At 42.4% G+C, this 25,486-nt stretch overlaps 1 protein-coding gene across 1 annotated transcript in view; it reads right to left on the bottom strand.

Annotated features, from left to right (window-relative positions):
• Positions 1–3,368: 3,368 nt before the first annotated feature.
• DUSP10 (dual specificity phosphatase 10) overlaps positions 3,369–25,486 on the bottom strand; it is a 38,632-nt gene continuing 16,514 nt past the window's right edge. The window contains exons 3-4 of the mRNA XM_038397072.2: positions 9,728–10,099; positions 3,369–4,648 (exon numbers count right to left, since the gene is read on the bottom strand). Coding sequence (XP_038253000.1) covers positions 4,383–4,648; positions 9,728–10,099 — 638 coding nt within the window. The 3' untranslated portion in view covers positions 3,369–4,382. The remainder of the gene's footprint in view (positions 4,649–9,727; positions 10,100–25,486) is intronic.

Raw genomic sequence — 25,486 nt, 5'->3', positions numbered from 1 at the left:
ACTCTCACAGATCTTGGGAGACAGGCCAGTCCTTGCTTACAGACAGCCCCCCAACCTGAAGCAAATACTCACCAGCAACCTATCCTTGCAACAAAGCCCGTTGCCAACTCTGTCCACATATCTATTCAGGGGACACCATCATAGGGCCTAATCACATCAGCCACACTATCAAAGGCTCATTCACCTGCGCATCTACCAATGTGATATATGTCATCATGTGCCAGCAATGCCCCTCTGCCATGTACACTGGTCAAACTGGACAGTCTCTACGTAAAAGAATAAATGAACACAAATCAGACGTCAAGAATTATAACATTCAAAAACCAGTCAGAGAACACTTCAGTCTCTCCGGTCACTCAATTACAGACCTGAGAGTGACTATCCTTCAACAACAAACAACAACAACAACAAAAAACACTTCAAAAACAGACTCCAACAAGAGACTGCTGAATTGGAATTAATTTGCAAACTGGATACAATTAACTTAGGCTTGAATAGAGACTGGGAGTGGATGGGTCATTACACAAAGTAAAACTATTTCCCCATGTTATCTCTCCCCCCCACCCCACCCCACCCCCCACTGTTCCTCAGACATTCTTGTTAACTGCTGGAAATGGCCCACCTTGATCATCACCATAAAAGGTTTTCCTCCTTCCATCCCTCCCCTTCCTGCTGGTAATAGCTCATCTTAAGTGATCACTCTCCTTACAGTGTGTATGATAAAACCCATTGTTTCATGTTCTCTGGGTGTGTATATATATAAATCTCCCCACGGTATTTTCCACCGAATGCATCCGATGAAGTGAGCTGTAGCTCATGAAAGCTTATGCTCAAATAAATTTGTTAGTCTCTAAGGTATCACAAGTACTTCTTTTCTTTTTGCGAATACAGACTAACACGGCTGCTACTCTGACACCTAGGACAGTGGCACATAGTAAGTGCGTTGGGGGTAGGGGAGGCTAGCTGGGGACCCCAGACACTACAGCAATACAAACAGATAAGGAGTCCAAGACTGATCTCCTTATTCTCCCTTCCAGACAGTTGCACAGGGGATGCTCTCTAGTGTCAAAAGATTCCAACCAAGTGAACCAGTGTTGGTCCTTCAAGATTCCACCCACTGCAGGGCTCGAGTTGCCATTTCCCACCGTATTTACTCTTAATGCCCTCCTCTCCCCATTTCCCCCCTCCAAGCCTCCAAAGACACATCTGTGCATGTAGTAACACATGGTAGTCACTGTTGACAAGCTGCTACACAGAGAAAGAACATACTGGGAAAGAGAACAGTTTGACTTGGATGACATTACCTACTCAGGACCAAGCTGAGACCACCAAACTCTGTTCACTTGCGACCTAGTGCAGTGCCTATCTTACGTCTCCAAGTGGAGATGTTCATGAAAGCCAGGAAAGTTTTAACCTTCTAGTCATTACTGAGCTTTCTACCACAAAAACCACAGCACTGAAAACATTTAAAGTTCCTTTCTGCAACAGTCCCTAAGAGCATACAGCGAAATGCAAGCCAGTCCCAAACTAAACATCTCTGGGTGCAACAAAGGCGGGAGGGGAAAAAAAAAAAATCAGCTATCCCCAGAAAAATCTGAAATATACATTGTAAAATAATGCATTTATTCTACCAACACAACATTCTGGGCTGCAGAGGGATTTATTTTTTTAAAAAATGGTTTTTTTAAAAGTACACACGATATAAATTTGAATCTTGTCTAAAACAGCAGAGATTGGTTAGCATGAAACTTGATAGAAGGTTGGGGAAGGTTATACCGAACAAGCAGACCCTTGTCTTACTTGTAGAGATATGAATTAAGTTACTCAGTATTCGGAGCCAGAAAGCTACAGTGAAAGTAAACAGCAATTTTGAATCTTACCCATACAGGTAGGGAAGGATGAGTAACTATATTAGCCATAACACATACAGGCCACCATGTACAGTATGTTCACATACTGAATGTGTTGAATAATCTATTTGGGTGTTCACTCACCTGTTACATGGGCTGATTTTGAGCTGGCTTTCAACTCTGATGTGATTTTGCAAGACGTCTCAAATATTCTAGCTCATGGTGAACTGCAGGCACAAGCAGATTTTAACACCAACTGATTTGTGCCTGCAAATGTGTAGTATGACAGCAGTTGTTTGCACCAGAGATTCATTGTGGACTCAAAAATGCATCCAATCAAAAAAAAAAAAAAAAAAAAAAAGCAAGCAAGCAAGCATTATTTAAAGTGAATCTCCTTTCCTCAATAGCACCCAAATACAAATGCACAGTTTCACTTTCAGTGGAGTGCTCTCTGTTAAATGACTACATTTTGGTGGTCCCAGGAGTGGTCACTGATGGGTTTCACTGCACACAAAACATTCATTAAGGATGAAGTGGAAAGAAGACTAAGAGTGTATAGCGAAAGGAAAAAAAAATCAATTATAGTAGAAAAATAATTTAATAAAAAGGGATAAGTTTCAAGAAAATATTTGTATAGTAACAACATTTTTTTTAAGCAAAATGTCCACAAAAATATACAGGTGTAATGTGTTTATACATAAGTTTTGCTGACATGCCCTGTTTTAATTTAGTTCAGTCCGTGTAGATTTTGATTCACAAGGCACCATCACTGCTATCAGACTTCCTGGGATATTTCAATTTTCACCAAAAAAAAAAGTCAGACAGTTTTTCTAATCATTTCACATTAATACAAATACACATTGGGTTGGCAACAGTCCACAACGAGACCAGGTTACACTGGGGGGGGCGGGGGAAGAAAAACCCCCCCACACCTTAACTTTTTTAAAAGGGTTAACCTATCTATTGAAAGCAATCAGTGCTAAATACTGAACCTGCAATACACACCACACTTTTACACTGTGACGTGGCCCGGAAGTGAGAGGATCAGTGGGTATGGGGGGGAATAAATGCAGCGAAGTGGGAAGTAAACCCAACATGGATTTTAAATTGTGAAATTAGATCCCATTCTCTCTTAACCGAGTACGGTACAGAAGGTCATAACATGGATGATAATAAAACTAAACATGGGGGGTGGGGAGGGAAGAAATTAGTGGGAAGACTTGATTCTGCAGTTTCCCAAATGAGTGCTTTGCTACCAAACTGCAGAGACAACAGCTCCTCCACAAAAAGTCCTCACTGATTGAACTAGTTCATCTAGCCTGCACAGCAATTTGATTAATTCTTATATTAAAAAATAAATAAAAAAATAAAAGTGTGTGTGTGGGAGAAGAAAGGGAATAAAAGAGGGAAGGCTAGGGATACCAGTTTCATCAAATGCAGTTCTATACTGAAAAAAAAAAAAGCCCAGCGCATATAAAGCAAATGAAATATGTAATTAAAGAAATAAAAGACACACGATTTCCAAAAGAATTTCTCATTTTTATAATCAAATTTTTTTTACATAGACAGAAACACACCAATATTTTGTGCGAAAAATATCTTAAATAAACTTTGCTTGTTCTTGACTTTTTACATTCTGATATACATATGTAACAAGGTTTATGGCACTGTAACCAGAATCAAACTAAACGAATAAAAAGGAAAATATAATTGCTTTTGTTTATTTCTTCTAAACCAAGCCGGCTGCTGTCACGCTTTAAAAATTATTTTTGTATTATTATTATTGGGCAGTCAGCTGTAATCAGTTTGCACACTCAAAATAAACCCCAAATTATTATTATTGCACAAGAAGCCAGTGAAGGCATATGGCATAGAATGGTCAAAGTCCCTTGCTGTTAAAACCTCTTTACACCCAAAAATAGAAAAATAGAACCAGAACATGAAACACACCAAATAAATGTTGTTGTTTTTTTCTTTTGTTTCTATCAGGAGTATGAAAAGTGCCTTGCAGACGTTCTAAGCTGCTCCGATTTCCTTTGCACCAGTGAGCATTTTGCTTTATCTTTAGCAAAGCCTTTGCAGAATCAAGGCCCATATGCTTCAGAAAGAATCTTTTCTGCTTTGTTTTGGCTGTTTGCATGTTGTTTTAAACATGGTTTTCTTCGGTCTATGAACCTGCACAGACTACTTAGCCATAAAACTCTACAAGTGGCTACGAAAAATAAAATAAACAAAGAAGCACAGGCTTTTTTCCCCCCTGTTGTGTTGCTTTTAAAAATTACTCATTTTGTTTGGAAGCCTCCCTGCTTTGTCAGTTTCTAGGAAGGAAATCTCAGTGGCATTCCATCAAACGTAGTGAAGTTCTTGGATTTGTTTTAAAAACCTTTCCTCACCAAAAAAAAAAAAAAAAAAAAAAAGTTTTTTGTCACCAAGTTTGCGGGGGGGGGGGGAAGCACAACCCTTCCCCTCCCCCCCATATCAAGTGACGAATATGATAATCCCTTTATTTTATGGCACCTCTTAGCTTCACTATCACACAACAGTCTCCACCCCAATCAGCTTTGGTGTGAGAATTCGTGGAGTAACGCCATTATTTAGATCTTCTTCAAACTCCAGTAACTGCCCCATAAAGTTAAGATTAGGAGAAATGATTGGTCGTTTGCCTTTGACAAATTTATAGGCATCCGTCATGGTCATCCGTGTGTGCTTCATTAAGTAAGCGATGACGATGGTGGCAGAGCGTGACACACCAGCCTGACAGTGAATAAGGAGGCCTTTTCCACACTGGTGAGCTTCCTCTGGAAACAAACAAAAGACAGAGGTAACACTTGTTGCTGGAAAGAAGGGCAAGGCGCGATTTTGTTTTTAAATTAAAATCAGATAATCTCAATGCAATTTCCAATTAATTCAAAGGAAACAGTCAGTGAAAACCCCCTCACTTAGGTTTCACGCACAGCAAGATAATTAAAAAAAAAGTGGAAAATCAATTGGACTGTTAAAAAAAAAAATAAAAAAATTCCTTTACCCGAGCCAAAATGCAGCAGAAAGTACAGAAAGTAGACAGTTTCAGATTTGGTTAAATCCATTTCTTATCTCAATTGCTCTTACATGAGCACAATATTGCAATGGTTGTGTTGCAGGCACTGCAGGGTAATACTTATTTACGAATAGCATGATCTTTAGTCAAGGCACAGGACTAGGAAGCAGGAGAGTTGAGTTCTACTCCCTTTCAAGCATAAATAGTCTAATAATTTTGGGCATGCGATTTATCCCCATTTAAATGGGAAGAAAATTCAGTCCAGAGGTTAATACCACCTCCCATAAGGGTGTTATAAAGCTCACAGTCACTACTCATTGTAAGATACTTGGAAACATTCTACTCTTGGAAAGTTTTCTACCGATCCGCACTTTGGATGAACTTTAGCCTGACATTCTTTCACAATGTCTTTGCAAAAGCAGCAAATATTATACCCATATTGCAAAAGAGAAAGCTGTAGAGAAGTTAAATAATTTGCCCAGGGCACTCAGCAAGTCTGGCAGAGTTGAGAAAAGAACCCAGAAATTCTGACTCCCAGTTCCTTCTTGTATATGAAAAAGAGGAAAGAGTGGTATGCTCCAACTTCCCCTCTGCTCCCAGCCCAGTTTTAATCACCTTTAGCAGTGTGAAGAAAGGTGGTTAGGACAAATCCTATACCCAATCTGAGCACAATTCTAAGCATTAACTTGTGTCCCTTGATGTAAGCACAGCAACATGTGGGCAGGGTTTGGGAAAAGGGTATCTCCAGGAATTGTACCTCAGCAGTATCTGGAAAAACAAATTGCAACACCAATCTTCTTCCCCCCCGCACCCCCAACCCCTGAACATTTTTAGAATGACAAATCCCTAAAGCAAAAGCAAGGGAACCTTAAAGGATGCTCCTAACTCTAGGCAGGTTGTATTTTGCACAAAAATTCACAAAGCATGTTCCATGCTCTTCACATGGGTTAGAGCAAAAGGAAAACAACAGCTAACAAGTGTGGATAAAGGAACACATTAGATCAAGAACAGGACTATTTTGACAGTACAAATTTGGCTAAATTCCCCCAGGATATTTTTGCCGGTTAGTATTTGAGGAAGTAAAAGCTGGAGTTTTGTAACTGCATGAACTTTTGGTGTCTCTTTCCAGCAAGTTTCTGCCTTCACGTTCTATGACTTCAGTTTTCAAAACCCCAGATGGATTGATTTATTTTAAAAACCACACAGTTTAAGATGTTTCCAGATCTTTTCAAATGCAATTTAAATTTCCCTCAAGGCAAGCAAAAGAAAAAAAGAAAAAAAAAAAAAAGCTTTGACTGGTTACGTAACTGCAAATGTAGCCAACTGATAAGATATAGTTGTTTATTAAACACACAAGCAGGCCCTCAAGCTGCAGTTATTAAAAAGGAAAGTAAAACGGATTTAGGAAACACATACTTTCTAGCCTGGCCTGTGAGAGGCCTTCTTGTAGTTTTCTCTGCGCTTGGATCAGGTAGTAGACCAAGCATTGTTTATGAATGGTTTCAATGGGATCTAATCCTGCAGTTGTTATAAATGCTGAATATAGAACCTTTTCTTTTCAAGAATGGTTGTGAAATTTGTAATGTCTTAATGTAAGCCAGGCCTCACTGCATCTTCCTGTTCTCATGAATTAGAAGTTTAGGGTTTGGCTGAGTTCATGACCCAGCTTCTCTTTTTTACTCAACAATATAAAACAAGACTTCCTCCCTGCATTGTGTTCACCTCCTCACCTTCTCCAGAGAGGCCATTTTAACTTTTCCATTCCTGCTGTAATCCAGGTTTAGTGAAACTAATTTAGTACAAACTGGAGCATATAGGAGTGTAATTGGTTACATATGACCAATTACAGATTATTGCTGTGCAGGCAAGTAGACGGCTATACTTCAATATCCTCAAACACGACACTACTGCTACCCCTGGCGGAGCTAAGTGTGGGGCAGCAACTGTAGGAAGCATTTGGCAAATAAACCAGTTAAATGTGGTAGAACAGCAATCCTGAGCACTTCTAGTGAGAGATCTCATGAAACTTTTAATAAGAGCCAAGATGTTAACCTTAGCGTCTCCCAGCTGAATTCCAACACAGTTATAATTACCTTCTGTCTACTTATTTATATTAATAGTCACAATGACGTAACCATTACTTTAACCTCTGAGGATAGGACAAGAAGCAATGGACTTAAATTGCAGCAAGGGAGGTTTAGGTTGGACATTAGGAAAAACTTCCTGTCAGGGTGGTTATGCACTGGAATAAATTGCCCAAGAGGTTGTGGAATCTCCATCATTGTCTAACCTGCTCTTAAAAAAAATCTCCAAACACCTGTCAGGGATGATCTAGATAATACTTAACCCTGCCTTGAGTGCAGGGGACTGGACTAGATGACCTCTCAAGTTCCCTTCCAGTTCTATGAGACTCTGATGCATTGACACAATTAAACAATTAAAAAAAAATACAGCTGGACTGGGCAGAGTCAGAGACATTCTCCACACACACTCTCCAAGCTGACACTACCCTTAGCACTGCCATGAAGGAAAGCAACGTTAGGTAGTTTCAGTAGAATGTGCTATTCTCAGGGCTTGTCTACGTGGCCTCACAGCACACGCTACAGGGTACGAGTTGCAGCCTGCACTACAGTGTTGCGTTGCAACGGCCCACGTAGACTCTGCTTGTGAGAACTAAAAGGTACCTAGTTTGTGTTAATGTAGCCCCTTTTCAAACAGGACTCTATAGTACGTTAACTCAAAACTAGGTATCTTTTAGTTCACATGAGCAGGGTCTACACAGGACCATTACAATGCAACACACATGCCTATAGTCTGCACTGTAGGGCCGTGCAGACAAGCCCTTAGTTTCCTGCATTAGACTCCAATCCTGAAATTGGATCCATTAGTTCCAACCCTGGCACAGTCCTAATGGAGACAACAAGGACCTGGATGTCAGAGGTGCTGAGCACCCAACTACAATTCAAGTCAATTGAAGCTATGGATATTCATCTCTTCTGAAACTCATAAGCCGGGGGGGGGAGCTAGCAGATCCAACAGTGGGACTGGGAAGGTCAACTATAACACAATGCTGCTGCATGCTCCTAAAGGATATGTCTTCTTTCACTGAATATTGAGCCCAGGTGACTGGCATGTGGATTAGCCTAGCCCAGATGCAAGCATCCACACTGAAAAGCCCTGCCGCAGTCACTGTATGCTCACTGGTGCTACACTCCCTCCTGTGTCACACCTGGGCTTCTGGAGGCATATCCCATGATTCTTTGTGCTACAGTAAGCAGAGTCATTCTAGGATTCTTTAACAGTGAATTGCAGGTGAACTGGTCTGTCCTAGGCACATGTGAAGGAATTGTGGGAGGGGACTGGAAGATTATCAGCCCTGAAGGGATTGAGCCTGTATCCGGACTGCAAAATGGTTGGGCCTTTGGGTACATTTACTGGCCTTAGGGTGCATTTACATTGCAGTTGGGAGCATGATTCTCAGCTTCATTAGACGAACATGACCTAGCTCTACTCAAGCTAGCACAGTATAAAAAGGAGTATAGCCTGTGGTAGCTTGGGATATATGCCGGGAGTAAAAACCTGCCCAGACCCTCTGGATTCATACTCAGGCAGCTAGTGACACTGTTATTTTTAGCATGCTAATTGAAGCAGAGCTAGCAAGTCTGTCTACCTGAGCTAAGCAGCATACTCACAGCAGCATGGGCAGACTTACCCTTCTTGAAAGCAGCACTTGGGCTCTAACTCCTATCCACAGGCTACAAAAGTACTGTGAAGCTGAATGAGCATTGGTAAAGCACTTGGAGCAGGTCTGTCATGATAGGGAGGTTGAGGACAGAGACTTTTTTTTTAAGAAGGGAAAAGGGGAAAGGAAAGGGACATATTTTTATATCATGGAGACAACAGACCAGGAGCAAGATTTTTAATGGGACAGAGCAGAAAAGTGGTAAATATTTGCCTTTAAAACAAAAAATATGGACTGCTCATCGTAAGTGAGTGCACCTAGCAAGCATGCTTTGAATGAAGACTATATAAAAGAGTATTACTTTTTCATGGTTTAGGCAGCAATAAAAATAATAGAAGAAAAACCTCAGCGAATTACTTTAAACAGATGACTTCAAGATTGTACCTATGGTTAGGTTAAAGTGATTAACTGCTTAAAAATACCATTCATTCCTAACGCGTATGGACCTCAAACAAACAAACTTATCATAGTAGGGCTCCAAAACACTACTGCAAAGTGTAGTATCCTCAATCATTTTTAAGTGGAGGAGACGGGGCACTAAGTAGAGAGAAAATGGAGCTACTCTGTCTACCCTCCCGGTCAGCACTGAGTCAGGTTGGCATGACAGTATATTTGGAAAGCTTACACCAGCACCGCAATGTTGCCACCTCTTAAGACTGCATCATCACAAGTCTTGATATGTTTAATGCCTCTGCTTCTGGAGTTACAATATTAGAAAGACTCTCAGGTTTTCAAAAGGGGGTAAGTTTTTAGCCCTCCTGGTTATTGAGAAAAGCTGGAAAACGTGACCACGCTAAAGACCCAGAAGGCAAATACTTTTTTAAAATAAAATCTCATGATTTTTGGAGGCACGGCTCATTAATTTTGAGCACTTGGGGTTTGGCAATATTGCCACTGTATATAGATAAAGAGGACTTGAAGTCTGACTTTAATAAGAGGTGCCACAATTCTGAAGTCAATAGGCTCTGCATTTCTCAAAACAACAAATCCGGTCTTAACAAGCTTTCTGAGCTGTCAGCGTAGCACTAAGTTCATTCAAGGTTTTCAAACAGGTATCAAGGGTTATAACAAGAGTAATTGCCAGGCAAGAATAGTTACCAATGAATTCAAAAGCCTCTTCAAAGTACTGCCTGAGATTCTGCTTGTTGCTGTCAGTGGCAGGGAGCCGCTTGTAGTTGAACAAGCCTTTCTCGTAATGGTAGAGGGGGAGGTGGGTGGTCACGTTGATTATGTATCCTATGTTCATCCTCTGCATCTTCTCCAAGTCCTGAGCATCATGCTCATTTCCAAGGAAAAGGAACGGCAAGATGGGGGTCAGCTCGGCATTCTCTATGTCCGGAGTGGTGGGGATGGACTGAGGTAGTGTGGCCGGCACCGCAGATGCGCCTCCTCCACCTTCTGGGCACTCCTGAAGTTGGAGGGAGTTATCACAGAGGTTTTCATGGTTCTGTTTAAAACTGCTGAGTCCACCTGAGAGAGAGAGAGCGCAAGAGAGAGCGAGCGTAAGGGCAGAGATTTCAGCTGGAGATTTGTGAGGAATCTACCGCTCACATGAGAGAGCTGCTCACATACGTACATTTCTTCAACTCTGCACTAAGCCTGAGGGTTTGCCTCCTCAGAGCAGGTTTTCAGAACACAGTTGTAAAAGTGCCTGATCCCCCATCAATGCCAGTGCTTACGTTTTTGCTACCACCAGTGCAGCTGTACCATTGGTAACAGCTGCTGCAATACATCCCAAATATCACTTATTTTTATTTTTTAGTATAGACAAGATATACCAGGGAAGAAGTTAATAGTCAAACGTGTTTCCATGCAACACATCAGTACACAGTTGCACCCCATATGGCTGGGGCTTCTAGTTTTGTGGGGTGAGAGAAAGTAGTTATCTGAACAAAGCTGTACAACAGGTTGAATCACTTTGCTTTAAATTGTAGGGTGGGAGGGTTAAACATTTGAACTATAATATACAAGTCTTAACTTTATCTGTTCAAGGCCTTCACTGATCAGTGCAGCAGAGATAGTCCAGCACAGCATAACATTTTCATGTGGAAAAATGTCAACAGATGGAGGGAGACATAATCCATTAATTCATACTAGGCAACAGAGTAGCGAAGTTTTGTTTTTTTAAAAGACTGTACTCCTTATAAAAACGATCACAGTCGAGGAGCTCACTTAACATGTGGCAAACAGCAGCCCCACTTTTTCTGCCTAGAGTAGTTGCAAATATGCAACAACATTTATTATTTTTAGGACATTAATAACGGTGAGGAAGTGGACCAGGGGAAAATCAGTTTAAGTTACACTTCCCCTGTGTATCCTATTATACTGTGGAATTTTAAAGCAGTGTTTTCTTTTCAAGTGGGTGGCACCACAAAACACTAAATGAAAAGCAGAATAGTTTTTAAAATTCTTTCTACCCCTCATTCCACGATGACATCAGCTCCAGGCTCCCCACCTGCCTGTTTCCATAGCAATTACACAAAGACATACAATGACATCAGTTGGCATGACATTAGCTCTTTGAGTGCAAACAATACGAGAAGAACTACTTTGTTTAAGACCTTTGGTACAACTGTGTTCTTGGGAGTCAATGATGTAATGCTAACAGGTGGCTTGGGACTGTCTTTGCCTCACTGGAGGGGGGGAGAGGGGAGGAAGACAAAAAGGAGATATGTATACAGAAGGGATATCTTTGTAAGATTATGTGTTTAATGTTTTACTGAAGCCATATGGAGTACCATGCAGCCAATATTTTGAAACCATCAAAATGTATGGATTCAAATGCACGTAGTTAAATCTAAGCCAAAAAAAAAAAAAAAAAAAAAAAAAAAAAAAAAAAAAAAAACACCGGGAGAAAGATATAAAAAGGCTACCAGAAAGAGCTGCACTGACCAAAATAAATGCTTAAGAGTCATCATCTTGCTAATTTTATTAAGCTTAAAAAGAAGAAAGTAAGTATGTGGCTGCTTAATACACATAAAATATTTTGGTAATTCGCTGCTAGGAGAAGATTTTAAAATATGGAAACCTAAACATATTATCATATTGACAGGCTTTGTTCTTCATTTGCTGATAAGTTACTTATTTTGTCTAGGACCCCCAACAGAGTTAGCAAACTGTAATACACCTCTCCTACCCCAACCCCTCCCCCCCAACTCACACATTATCTTCAGGGGTATTAAAAACACTTCTCTCTAACAGTTCCAGGACAAAACAAATGTGCAAAGCAAACCTCGCCTATAAGATCTCTGCTCAGGAGGTTATTTGAGGGGAAGTGGATGAAGGAAAGGGATGGGGGAAGATGCAAACCTGATTTAAACTGTCCAGTGGAGAGAGAGAGAGAGCACGCTTTAAGGAGTTGTGACTCAAACACATTTTTTACTCTTCTGATAAAGGAACATAGTTTCTGATATCTGGTCCATCTTTACCTTTACTTTTAAAAATCTTTCTCTAAATGACTTTCAATTACAGAAGAGATTGGGAGTGAGGGTTAAGTGTTTGAATCCATATACCTGGATCCAAAATTCACTCCCAAGATTTTGGTTCTGATAAGATTCAGAATCCTCAGTCCGCATAAGAGAACAGCTCTTTTTGAGCTACTTTGGCTCAAGGTGGTAAAGTCTCATGAGTAGGACCCTACCAAATTCAGTCAATTTTGGTCAATTTCAGCCATAGGATATTTAAAATAGTCAATTTCATGTTTCCAGATGTTTACATCTAGAAATTTCACAATATTGTAACTGTGGGGGACCTAACGAAAAAGGGGGTTGTGGGGCCGTCATGGGATTGCCACCCTCACTTCTGCTCTGAAGGCAGCAGCTGCAGAGCTTCCTGCACCCAGGGGAGATTCCTGGAGATGGGTCTGATCTCCACCACCAAGAGCAGTTCTGCAGGGGAAGAGGAAGTCCCATCCCTCCCCAGCCCAGCTTGGACTAGCAACTTGAGCCCGGTGCATGGCAGGAGCCCCCTGCTGGTGTACCCCCAGCCCTACCCCTGCCCTGCCTCTCCCTCCCTTACAAATAGCTAGCTTTTACGGGGGAGATCCAATTTCACGGTCCACAACGCGTTTTTCACGGCCATGAATTTGGTAGGGCCCTACTCCTGTGATAGCTCTCAAGAGGTCACCTCCATCAAACCGTAACCCCGTCCTGATGCAGCTTTTAACGTAGCATAAAACCAAATGCGAATTCTAGTCACCTCAGCGCCTTGAATTTGGAGGCTGCTTTACACAGTATGGACAAGTGAGTAATTACATTCTAAATACTGTTTTATGTTGTAGTAGCAACCAAAATGTGCTAGCACTCTCCAAACACTGCCCCTGCCCCAAAGAACATGCATTCTCAACAACATGCTGCCAGACTCTCCACACCTTTGCATCTGGCATTCCCTATTTCCCCCCCCCCCCCATTTAATTGCAATGGAAGTGGGGTGGGAGTAAGAAGCTTTAGGCCAAGCCTAGCCTCTTCATCTCTTAGAAGCAGGGATGTTTGTGGGGATGGAGGAGGTTAGGGTAATGGAAGAGCAGGCCGGTGAGACCGTGGGGAGGGGGGGAAGAAGAGGACTGGAGAGTCCAGAGCAGCCTCCCCCACTCTGCCTCCCTCCCCCCCCCCCCCACCCCCTCACCCATCCTGTCGCCCAGTCTCTGTTCCCTCCTTCTCGGCTCTTTGCCTCCCTTGGTGGAGGCAGACACCAGGCCACCAAACTGCAGCAACCACCCCCTCCTCCCCAGCACTTCTTCCAAGTTTGAAACGAGCAAGTGGAAGCAGAGAATGGAGAGTGAGAGACAATATGAATGTCTGAAATTCCTCTGCAACAGCAGCACCTGATGGCTAGAAGCAGAAACTGCAGGGCCACCCCCAAACAAACCTTCCAACAAGGCTGCCAGGCAGTGGGGTAGGGCTGCTGGATAGACCAATGGCATCCAAAAAGCCTGAAGCTTATTATCTCTTCTAGCGAAAGAGAAACATAACATACAAACAAAATGACAGTAGCCACCTCACTGATTAGGTGCACGTTTCCTTCTTGGCTGGCTTTTTGGGGGGAGGCTTTTTTTTTTTTTTTTTTAAGAAATTATCCAAAGCACATTAGCTATCCAAAGCACATTTCAGAGTGCATGTTCCCCAAGCATATGCAGCACTGAATGCAGCGTGCACATTAACAGACATTTTTAAAATATGCACACTTGGAGACAGGAACAAAGAGGCAGTAGATAATAATGCAAATGCTTATGAACCATGCAGTGAGGTGAATTGGGAGAAGAGAGGAGGGAATTTTATATGAGATTAGTTAGGCTCCCTTTACTAGAGACATTAACTTTGCAGTCCCCACACCAGACAAGACAAAGCACCCTAACAAGCATTTCAGGGAGAAGCAGTTAAAGAGAAGGCTCCCCTTCATAAAAGTAAAGGTAACTCAATAGATTTTCTATAAAATGAATTTACAATCTCTTACTATGTTTGTCTACAGCACTTAGCACAAGGAGGCCTTGATCCAAGTAGGTTGTTTGGCACTACATGCAATTTAAACATGTACTTTGTGAATACATCAGAATGCAGTTTATTCCACTCGCTTGCTGGAATAATAAAATATATGTATCACAAATGAATTTCCTGAGGTCCAGAGTCAAGATGGGGTCCCCATCTGCCTCTGTGTACGTATAACCACTATAGCTTTTAATGGATTAGTATTCCTTCAGAGGATGGCTGTTATCCCAGAATTTAAAGTCTATGCTCTTAGGAAAGAAGGAAATTATATATATATATATATTACACACACACACACACACACACACACACACACACACACACACACACCCCTCCAAGAAAAGAAAAGGTCAATACTGACCTACAGCAAGTCTGTCTAGACTGGATGTTCCAAACTTAGTGGTGACAAGGACTTCACCATGTCACTCCTATCAGGGAAAGAGCCTCAGGAAAACTGGATGGTGGGAGGGAGGGACATTCTAAAGGCTCGCTTTTAGCTGTAGGAGGATCTATGGGTGACACTAATGTGTTCTGTTACACTGTACTTCCAAACTTCCCAGGTCATGGCGCAAGAATGAGAAGTGCCCTGAAGAGGGAGGTGAAGGTTGAGAAGAATCACAAAAGGAAATGCATCATTATACAAAAAGTAAGCTGCACATTAATCCTCAAATCTAAAGAAAAAAACAAAAACAAAACAAAACAGGTTTGTTGGCATGGGAGTCCATTTCCGAGGCACCGCTGAAGAGATAGCTATAAAGATCTAGAGACTGTAGCCTTACTCACATTGAGTAGTACCTAGTTCCACGAGAGGTCTGATTGAAGTCAGTGAAATATTCTGGTAGAAGACACACACACACACACACACACACACCTATAATAGCAAATATGGCCCATTTTGATAAGAATGTAGATCTCCTAGGCTGAGTATTATGTAGCTGCAAACACCATGTTGCAGATTGTATCCCCTTACCTGCCTGTGATGAAAAGTATAACTTCAGCCTATTGCAGTCAGATGCTTCATTGCAAGGATTTATGCAGAGATAAGTGTATGAAACTGCTTGCACTTTCACCCTAAAGTGGCCAATGAGCAGATTTTCAAGGGTCTGAGCACACCCAAATCTAGCTGAAGTCAGTAGGTTCTGTGGGTGTGCAGGGCATGTAGAAAACAGAGGCATTTATTTCATGAAGACTGGAATCAAGGAAGCAATACTCTTAATGACAGGCAGGCTGGCCTGTCATCTATAAAGCAAGATAATTCAGAAGCCAGAGTATTCTTGTAGTCACTGATGCAAGCAGCCAGAGATTTGTGCCATTATGACTACATCTGAAATACTCCCCCCACTGTATGACAAGTTCCACTGTCCTGCTCTGCCACACCTTGTAGTAAATAGAGACAGACCTCAAACCGTGTCCTGAGAGATCAAAACTTTTATGACGCTGAACAGTGCAAGTCAGCACCATACCCTCCAGCTACCAATGACAATTTGTTCTGTTCTGCATATGGAAGATCTGTTTGTACGTGTCTAGCTTACTTTATTCTAATAGTAACAAAGCTCTTGTCGCTAGGTGTAGTCTCTGGAGAACAGCTGCATTCCAGTTTCAACTTATTGAAACCACTGAGGATCACCTGGTTGGCGAAAAAACAGGGACAGGTAGATCCATGGAGACTTGAGCCACAGCAGTTTTTAAACAAGAAAAAAAAAAGTAGACTAGCTTGAGTCTAGTAGACTAGCTTACAGACATTCAGTCGGTCTATTCTGTAATCACCGTGGGTGTGATTATTATATTGTATGCAGAAGACACAAAAATGGTCTCATATAGCAGAGATCTGCTAATCAGCTTTCAGCAGGAGCTATGAAATCTTTATTGGCAGAATCATCTGCAAGATCAAGAATTAAGAGTGACTTCATTCTATGAAAAATCACTAAACCGTTTATCTTAAAGAGCTAGGATATGCAGCTACCCCCATGCAACATCTGTACTCTATATAGAAAAACTAAAGAATATTTTTTGCTGACCTACAGTTGATGTATATCTTTAAGTTCTAATTTTAACAGGGACCGTATGCTCCTGTTGTGTCAAAAATACGTTCCTGTTTTGTAATGCATCACACAGACTTGTAGATGTGATGTCAACATTTAGACAGAACATGTGACCCTCTAATGACAAACAGACCTTTTACTTATCTTTCGAAGCTACCCTAGATTATAATAAGACAACAAAACTTCATTAGATAAAAGTGAAGACTATAGGAAAATATTGGCTAAGGCCATATTCTATCTATATCTTCTTTTCAGATTTGCTCCAGCCTAAGTATTCCACTCTAACCGAAAGATTACAGCAGAGCAGAATTAATTAGTACTAAGTAATTCACTAAAGAATTTAATGGTTTAAAAAAAACAAAAACAAAAAAATCAGCCCACTTAAGAACACACACCAAATCTGGACTTTTAACCAAAATTCTGTACTGTCTAAAATTAAATAAGAGTTTTCAGCAGGTAACATTTTGGGCATACCGGGAGCAATAATATGGCTGTATTGCAACACGCACCAAGTGTTAAGAGGACACTTTGGATTTGTGCAAGTACAGCCTGCTCCTTTAAACCTGTGACCTCATTTATTTGTATTACTGCAGAAAAGCCAGAAGCAACAGTTGATGACAGTCTCCTGTATTTTTCCACTAAGACAACCATTAAACTGCTTTTGTGTTGTTATTATTAATGAGCAGGTGATTTTATGTCAAGCTGATTCAAAGCGCAGGATGATTCAAGAGAAAGTCAATCTGACTTTCTCACACTCTCTCTCTCACACACACACAGTGGGATGTGTATTGCACTGTTTAATTTTAGTCTGTCCACACTATATCTAAAACTACACTAGCATCAACAACGTCCCAGACCTGTTGGAAAAGTCTTTACCTTCCTCCATCCCAAGAACTACACTAGCAAAATAATGTTTGAGACTGGCTTCCAAGGTCATCTACGACAGTTCTAGGACCGTTTTCATAATTATCTGCATGCCCGGGGAGTCAAAGTCATTCTGTGGGGAGGGCTGAATTCTGGTTTTAATTATGATCTGTGATCTGGGGCACAAGTTTAGGACTTGAGTTCACAAAGGATTGACCCCAGAGCCACTGAGATTTGCATATCAAAGATACATCTCTATGTAATAACAAATAATAAATAGGGAACTAAAATTTAGATAAGTGCCCTATTGCATCACAGAGCATCACTCAATGGAGAAAACATGCTCATCTTATGACCACTGCTATCCCTGACCTTTGTTCCTCTTCCTTTTGGTCTTGATTCCTTTCTCTTTGGCATAGTCCATATGCAGGAAGTGCTTTGATTTAACTAAATTGGCCCATCTCCTTTGTGTGGGCATCCTTAAAATTGGTTTAAGAACAGCTAAAATGGATTGAGCTTAATTGGGTAAGATCAATTGATTTTAGCCACTTAAACCAATTTAAGGATATCTATGCAAGGGAGTAGAACCAGTTTCTTCCTGTCTTTTGTCTCTCTCATCCATTCACCTTTCTGCATTTTCCCTCCCCTGTAACAATTCTCAGCTCTTCTCCTCCTCCCGCACACATGAATGTCCGGAGCTTCCCTCCCAATCCCTTCAGCAATGAAGTAGTTAATATTGACATTTAAAGAACTGACACCTCCAGGAAGATGAATGGAGGCTGGGGGAGTTCAGGCCTCTCCAAGCCTTTTTCCCCAGACTGTTTGTAGACAGACAAAAAACACTGCTGCAGATAACCTTCCACACATGAATCAAGTGTAATCTTCAAAGGTCCAGGGGCAGAAATTGGAAGGGAATTTTTTTAAAACGAAAGCTTAGATTCTACAGAATCTGATGTGTCCATATCTTACACGATAGAGACTGGCCAGATCCAGTCCACAAGGCTAGAGTTTGACACCACTGCTAGGGAAGTGGTTACAAATATGCTAGTGTAAGCGGGGGGAACAGTCCCGCTATTGTGGCGAACTTTCCTGGCATCTGCACTACCCCGGTGAAGTGGGCTAGCGAAAGGATCCGAGTCCTTGCTCCCACTTCCTTTACCCAGTGGCCTCCCTGCCCTTGAGGGCCCTCCTTCCACTATCCTGTCTGGCAGAGTCCTCGTAACCCCAACAAGGCTGGGCCCAGGATTCCTGGGGGGCTCGACCCCCAATCCTGCTGCGGTCACCTAGGGCAGGGGCTAGGGTGTCCCCACTCCAGGGTACTCTCTCTGCACTGGGCACTTCTCTGACTCACTGATCATTACATACAATTTGAAGCAAATGCAAGTTATTTAATCAACAATTAATTTTAATAATTAAAATTAAATAAAAAAAAACACAAGGGGAAATGGGAAAGGTTAAAGGAAACACATCAACTTGCTCTGTGGCAAGGAACATCACAGTGTCTCTGGACTGTCAGGGCAGTTCACAGTCTGTTCCTTTTAAGTCCCAGGCCTTCTTCTCAGGCTCTGGCTGTGTTGCAGGGATGATGTGGGTTGGACACTTGCTCTGATGGTGGCCACAGGCTCTAGGTGGCAGGGCCCTTCTTCCCAGCATTGCCTGTGCCCTGTCGGGGTTACCATTCCCCCTTTGAGTCTGGCCTGCAGAGCTTCCTGACTGAGGCGTCTCCCTGTGCTGGGCCCACTGCCCAGTGTCCCCCCTTGCTCTCCCCAGCTGCTCACGACACCTGGCTCCAGACTGCTTCACCCCCAGCTCCAGCTCCACTCTGCCTCAGAACGGCTGCTGCTCTACCTCCAGCTTCTCTGGCCTCTCTGGCTCTGGTTGCTCTAGCTCTCCGCCCAGGGCAAGTCTACTCTCTCTGGGCTGTGCCTCTGGCTTTGGGGCTGCAGCTCTGCTCCCAGGACAAGGTCTGCTCTCTCTGGGCCGCTTTTCTGGTCCCTCTGGATCTGGCACAGCTCCACTCCCCAGCTTAGCTTGGGCCCCTGCTTTCTCCTTAGCTCTGCCCCACTCTGTTTTACCCAGGCAATTCCAGCTCACACGGAGGACGGGACCTCCCAGGCCTCCTGACTCCCTGATTAGCCTGCCTGCCCTGTCATTCAGGCTGACCTGGAGCATTGGCCTCTCTCCATTGTTCCTGGGGACTGTCAGTCTCAGGGTTCTGATTCCCCGTCAACCCTTCCCCTTTGAGCACTGGGAGCTAGCAAGTAAAATACCCCCACTGAATGTTAGTATGGGGGCAACAGTCCCTGTCAAGATTCTTTCCCCACTCTGCTGAGCCTTTGCCTTCTCCATCTTCAGTGTATGCCTCCTCTCTTTTTCCTTTGCCTCCATAGCTCTCCTGTGGGCAGCCTCTTGGTTTTTTTCTGCCTCTTTCACTGCCTCCAGTTCTCTCCTGTGGGCAGCCTCCCTTTCCTCCTCAGCATACTTCCATTCTTTTTCCTTTACCTCCATAGCTCTGCTATGGGCAGCCTCCTTGGCTTTTTCCGTCTTGGATTCTGTCATCTTAGCCTCTCTATTTTTAACTAACTTTACACCCAAGAGTTAGAAAGAAGGAAAAAAACTGGCTTGAAAATTTGTGTGCTGTAATACGATACCTATGTTCTCTGATAGCTATTCTCAGCCTACAGAAAAATCCTCTAGCTGCTCTTAGCTTAAAAAAAAAACAAGAACAAAAACAAACAAAAAAACACAACACTTCTTCAGGTCTGTGAAAAACTTGCGAATTTCCCTGCAGGAGGTTAGCTACCCTGCCTTGAGGTAGAGAAAACTCTAGCTCAAAAAACGACAAATCCCTTTGTTACGCTTGCTGCTTTGGCCCCCAGGCAGAGAGAAAAAAAACCTCTGCTTTCAGCTTAAGACCTGCTTCCAAGCAGCCCAAAGGGGGAAAAAATGTCCTTTTAAAATCCTACTGTGCTTCTGGTTCAAAATGATGCCAAAAAAATCTCAAATTGATCCCACCACTGCCACCGTGTCAAGGTTCCTTCCCCACAAGGGTCTGTCTGTCTGTGTGATGCTTTTGCCGGGAACAGATCAGGAACGTTCTTCAGAACTCCTGTAAAAAGTTAGTAAGCAATCTAGCTAGAAATGCGTTAGATTTTCTTTTGTTTAAATGGCTGGTAAATAAGCTGTGCTGAATGGAATTTATATTCCTGTTTTTGTGTCTTTTTGTAACTTAAGGTTTTGCCTAGAGCAATTCTCTATGTTTGGAATCTGATTACCCTGTAAGGTATTTACCATCCTGATTTTACAGAGACGATTCTTTTACTTTTTCTTTAATTAAAATTCTTCTTTTAAGACCCCGATTGCTTTTTCATTGTTCTTAAGATCCAAGGGTTTGGGTCTGTGTTCACCTATGCAAATTGGTGAGGATTTTTAATCAAGCCTTCCCCAGGAAAGGGGGTGTAGGGCTTGGAAGAATATTTTGGAGGGAAGACGTCTCCAAGTGGGCTCTTTCACTGTTCTTTGTTTAACACGCTTGGTGGTGGCAGCATAGGGTTCAAGGACAAGGCAAAGTTTGTACCTTGAGGAAGTTTTTAACCTAAGCTGGTAAGAATAAGCTTAGGGGGTCTTTCATGCAGGTCTCCACATCTGTGCCCTAGAATGCAGAGTGGGGAAGGAACCTTGACAGTCCCCTTACACTAGCAACACCTGAGCTGCAATGCAGCCCCTTTCCACTGGGCTGCTGGTATAAAAGCAGACCCAATGCCAGCATCAGCAGCCACAAGACAATTACCCCAGCATAGGGGATTCTACAGTGGCAAACAGCTAAACAGTAGTCTCTATCCCTGTTGCTGGTAAGAGGGATGTGGTGAGAGTTTATTTATACCCTTGTGATCCTTAAGTCCTCATGTATTTGGCAGTGGCATTAATTTACTCACCCCCCACCTGCCCTTGGCAATCGTTGATCTCATAGTTGACCACCATGTTTAAATATTGGTGCTGCTACCACAGTTTCAGCCATAGTGGGAACACGGCTCTACTGTCATCGACACCCCACCCTTTTCAGTCAGAGGGTCAAACATTTCACAGTGGGGCCACAATCAATACTTGGAGGCTTATTCTCGGTCCTGTTCCACTCCCTTCACAGCCCTCAGGGTGGTGCAAAAAGAGTGGAAATTGCCCTCAATTCCTTCATCAGCCTCCCCATCTTGCTCCCCTACCACAGCCCCTTGTGCAAGGAGTAGGTTGAGAACAGGGAAGGAGAACCACTGGGGCAGAGAATCAGGGACATGTAACTGGTTGTTCTCCTCCCATCTCCCCGCTTGGGCTATCCTAGGGAGTGATGCTGGGAAGGCAGCCATCCTTTGTTAGTTGCTCCACTAGGTTCCAGCAAAGCCAAGCAAACACCTATCCTGCTCTTTCTGAGGCTCTCAGCCATGCAAGCAAACAGGCAATGGACCAGGCAGAGCTACTCTCTCCACCCTCCTGGGTAATACAGCAGGCAGCCACTCTGAGAGGTGCTGAGCAGCTGTAGCACGGATGGGACAGCAGCTCCTCAGAGTGCTTCTGGCTTACATCAAAGCTGTCCCTCAGACTTCGGGGAAGCAGTAGGTAGCTCTGCTTCCCACAATTATCCCATATTGACAAGGCTGATTCAAAACACTTCAGATTAGGGCAGGATTTCCTGCCATCAAATACAAGTTTTTTTGTCTCATCACAAACGTCGCTGAGGGTCACAGTTTAGGTCAGGGCTTGGACGCTACTGCCCCAGGAAGTCAGTCTCCAAAAGTGATACCGCTATTAATATAACTATCTGGTGCCATGGGGAGCACGTGACAAGAGAAGAAAAAGGAGCAATTCTCCTCAGCTAAAGAAAGAGGGACCAGTTCTGATTTCACTTACACTGGTGAGAATCAGAGTCGCTCCTTTACTTTCCATGGAGTTACACCAGGTTTTGCCCAAGAAAGATAAACTGGGCGAAATCGACAGTGTGTACAGGTGGGGGGAACCCACCACATTCCATGTTGATGGAAACACAGATACAACAAGACTTCTGCTAATTTTAAGCATTTCTGTTTACCCTGTTAAAGAAGGGGGAAGAAAATCCATTGCATAGCAAGTGCTCTTCAAGAGTGAAATGGTTTATCTCAGTTTCAGAATACAAGTAGACTTTGCTGGATCACATTTGCCTCTGAAATCTATCCAGTCTTTGAAGGAGAATTAAAATAAAAATAAATAAATAAAGCCATGAGTGACTTACACCTTTTTGCGAATACAGACTAATACGGCTGCTACTCTGAAACCTGTCATTACACCTTTCTATTTATGTTGGTTACTAACAGATTAGAGGAGTCTTGCTCTCTAGTGCTGCAAGCACTTTTCTCACCTGCCAGGGTCTGCCTGCAGCACCTTTAAACAGTTGACAGCAGGTTTTTTGCCCCCTCCACGCACACACACACAGCCTTGCCATAAGAGATTAAGCTTAAAAAAAAATGTAAAACTAAACAGGCGGCTACAAAAAACTTCCACCTTGATACACCCAATCTAAATCGAGTCACTCTGTCTAATCAAGCTACCAAGGCGAAAGCTTCACAACACTAAAAAAAGAAATCCTAAATCTAACCAACCAACCAAAAAAAGTCTGACAAAACCAACAAGCTCTGCACATTCCAGAGAACATGTAAGGTGAGGTTTTTCCCCCACATGTGAGCTACCTAGAGAGGCTAGTTTATAAACAAACCTTGGCCCTAAATAATGACAGGTTTCAGAGTAGCAGCCTGTTATATGTTAGATGTTGCATCCGATGAAGTGAGCTGTAGCTCACGAAAGCTTATGCTCTAATAAATTTGTTAGTCTCTAAGGTGCCACAAGTACTCCTTTTCTTCTTGGCCCTAAAGGAAGTTAAAAATTTGCAAGCACATCCTTAACAAGAACAGGAGGACTTGTGGCACCTTAGAGACCAACAAATTTATTTGGGCATAAGCTTTCGTGAGCGACAGCGGTTGCTTTGAGGTCCTTTATGGTTTCTAAAGAGGGGCCTAGGGTAAAATTCTCACACGTATATTAACACACATTTTAGATTTCTAACACTTCTAACACCTGCCAACTCCTCACTGCCAGACCTACAGTTCACAGGACATTCTCTTTCTGTCCTACTATAATCGCCTCTCCAGGCTCTTTGACCCTGTCTATACTAGAGAGATTTTTGTACTTTTTTGCCAGCAGTGGCACAGCTGGTAGACAAAGCCCCACAGCCTTCCTTCTTCATTTGCTGAAACAAGCTTCACTTCCCATCTCTCGCCATGACATGGCTCATGTCTCAAGTCCTTTCTCTGGCACCATGCCTTGACGCTGAGGTCAGGCTCTTCATTCTTACTTCTAAGGCTCTGCACAGCTCTTCCCCTGCCTGTATTTTATCTCCCTTTTTTCTCACCCTCCACTTCAATCCCTTTTCTCTGACCACTCTTCCTGTCTAGTCTCTTCATTCATGGCTTTTCCTATACTGTTCCCTACACCTGAAACTACATCCCTCTGCCCACCAACCTGCCTTCAGATCTCTCTTCTTCCCACCATTAACTTCCACACTTGTATCATCTACTCCTTTTGCTCTCCCTGGTAGGTGTAGATAGCATCAGACCATGCAATTAACTTCTTAGGGGATAAGGGTTCATGCTACTTTGGTGGGTAGATTCATCAGCCAGGAGAGCCCAAATGTTCAAGTTTAGTTCTACGTCCATTTCCTCAGGACAGGCATACTGATGAAACCAAAAGATGCAAAAGAGACTCAAAATACTTGGCAAACCGAGACCTTTCCCACTTCGGACAGTGGAAAAGGGTAAGGACATATCCTCCCCTATATAGTATCTTCCAGGATACTATGCCCCCCCACTAGGGCTTCCCCCTCCTTAGGTCTCCTATCTGCTGGTCCTGACTAAGAATCAGGAAGCCTTGTATCTCTTGCTCCTAGTCACATGCCTTGCAACTATAGCTCCTAGTTTTGAAGGGGCCCCCCCAAGAGCTGTAATGGGCACACTGTATTGTGTGCATGGGCTCCAAGATGCAGTGACATCTTACACTTTCATACCTCACCCCCTGTCTAATTTTCACTAAAAAGCCTTCAGGAATTCTCTCTTCTTTTTAGTCTCCATAAGTACAATGCAGAGTTATGATACTCTATAAAATATTCAGTGTCTGATTTATGACTGTTTTTCCCCAACTCTAAGTTTTGCGCCTAGACTACCTCTCAGCATGCTTTTACATTTGTCTTCTTGAGCATCTAACAATCTGAACTGAAAAGGCTGATTAAAGGTGCTCATTCTATTCCAAAACAGCATGGCCAAGGAGAATCATTGGCCATGTATGTTGTAAGAGACATAAAAACTAACAACTTTGTATTGGTACTCTATACCCTCACCCCTTGCCTCCAACAATACTAGTAGAGACTATTACGCTTTTGGCACATCTGCCAATTCCAAGAATATTACACTGGCTTTAAAACTGGAAAATCCCAACATGCTGCTGGAGAGTGGAGTCTGTTTACATGAGAATGCCCTAAGAAAAATTATTCCCAAGAGCATATGACATGGCACTTTATTCTAAATTTGTTCATTTTATGTTGTTCTTAGGGGAAGAGAAGGCAGTGTTCTTTATTTCTAAAATCTAGAACAAAACAACAACCTCCCAAAAACATTACTGTGATGCTTGTAGAAAGAAATTCAAGTGAAGACTACCTTAGAACACCATCCCTGGATTCTGGCCATTTACAGCAAAAACTCAAAATTAGGCCCATCACAACTTCTCAGAGCAAAAGTACACTTTCCATGGCGATTTTAGCTTATTTAAGTCGACTTAAATAGTTATTGGAAATGTCAGAGTAAACCCCAAAGGAAATATTCACACTGGAAATTGTGTTAACACAAAGGTCATCTAGAAAGATTTTTTCCCCCTCTTTAGCACACAGTTTAACACCAAATAAATAAATAAATTAAATAAAACAAAACAAAATAAAAATAAAGACACCAAAGCTTTTACGTAAAGCTAGTGACTCTGTATCAGCCTTGAAAGGAGAGTGAGTGAAATAGGACTGAGGAAAAAAGTTGTATGAAAAAAACCTCTCCATTTGGGGTTCTGCTGCTGATTCTCTCCTACATCTAGCCATCACCATATTTATATCTAAAGCAATAATGCCCATTTGCCCTTCAAGGCAGCCTTCACATTGACAAAATCAGCAGCTGGTGTGATCATGTGGTGGATTACATGCACATTAAAGCAATGCAAAAGGGTACTGGCTCAGCATATATGAAGAGGGAAGGGGTGAAGTTTAAAAAAAAAAAAGTAAGTCACCATTGTAATTCTGGAAGGGTAAGATTAAAACATTTCTGCTTAAACAGTAGGTTTAGAGAAAGCCACAGTTTCCACAACTCGTTTATCCACTTAATGCTTTTAAGGGAAACATTTTCTTAAGGACAAAC

The sequence above is a fragment of the Dermochelys coriacea genome, chromosome 3, assembly GCF_009764565.3.
Source record: "Dermochelys coriacea isolate rDerCor1 chromosome 3, rDerCor1.pri.v4, whole genome shotgun sequence".
In the NCBI taxonomy this organism is placed as follows: domain Eukaryota; kingdom Metazoa; phylum Chordata; order Testudines; family Dermochelyidae; genus Dermochelys; species Dermochelys coriacea.
This window is presented reverse-complemented; position numbering and strand designations above follow the sequence as displayed.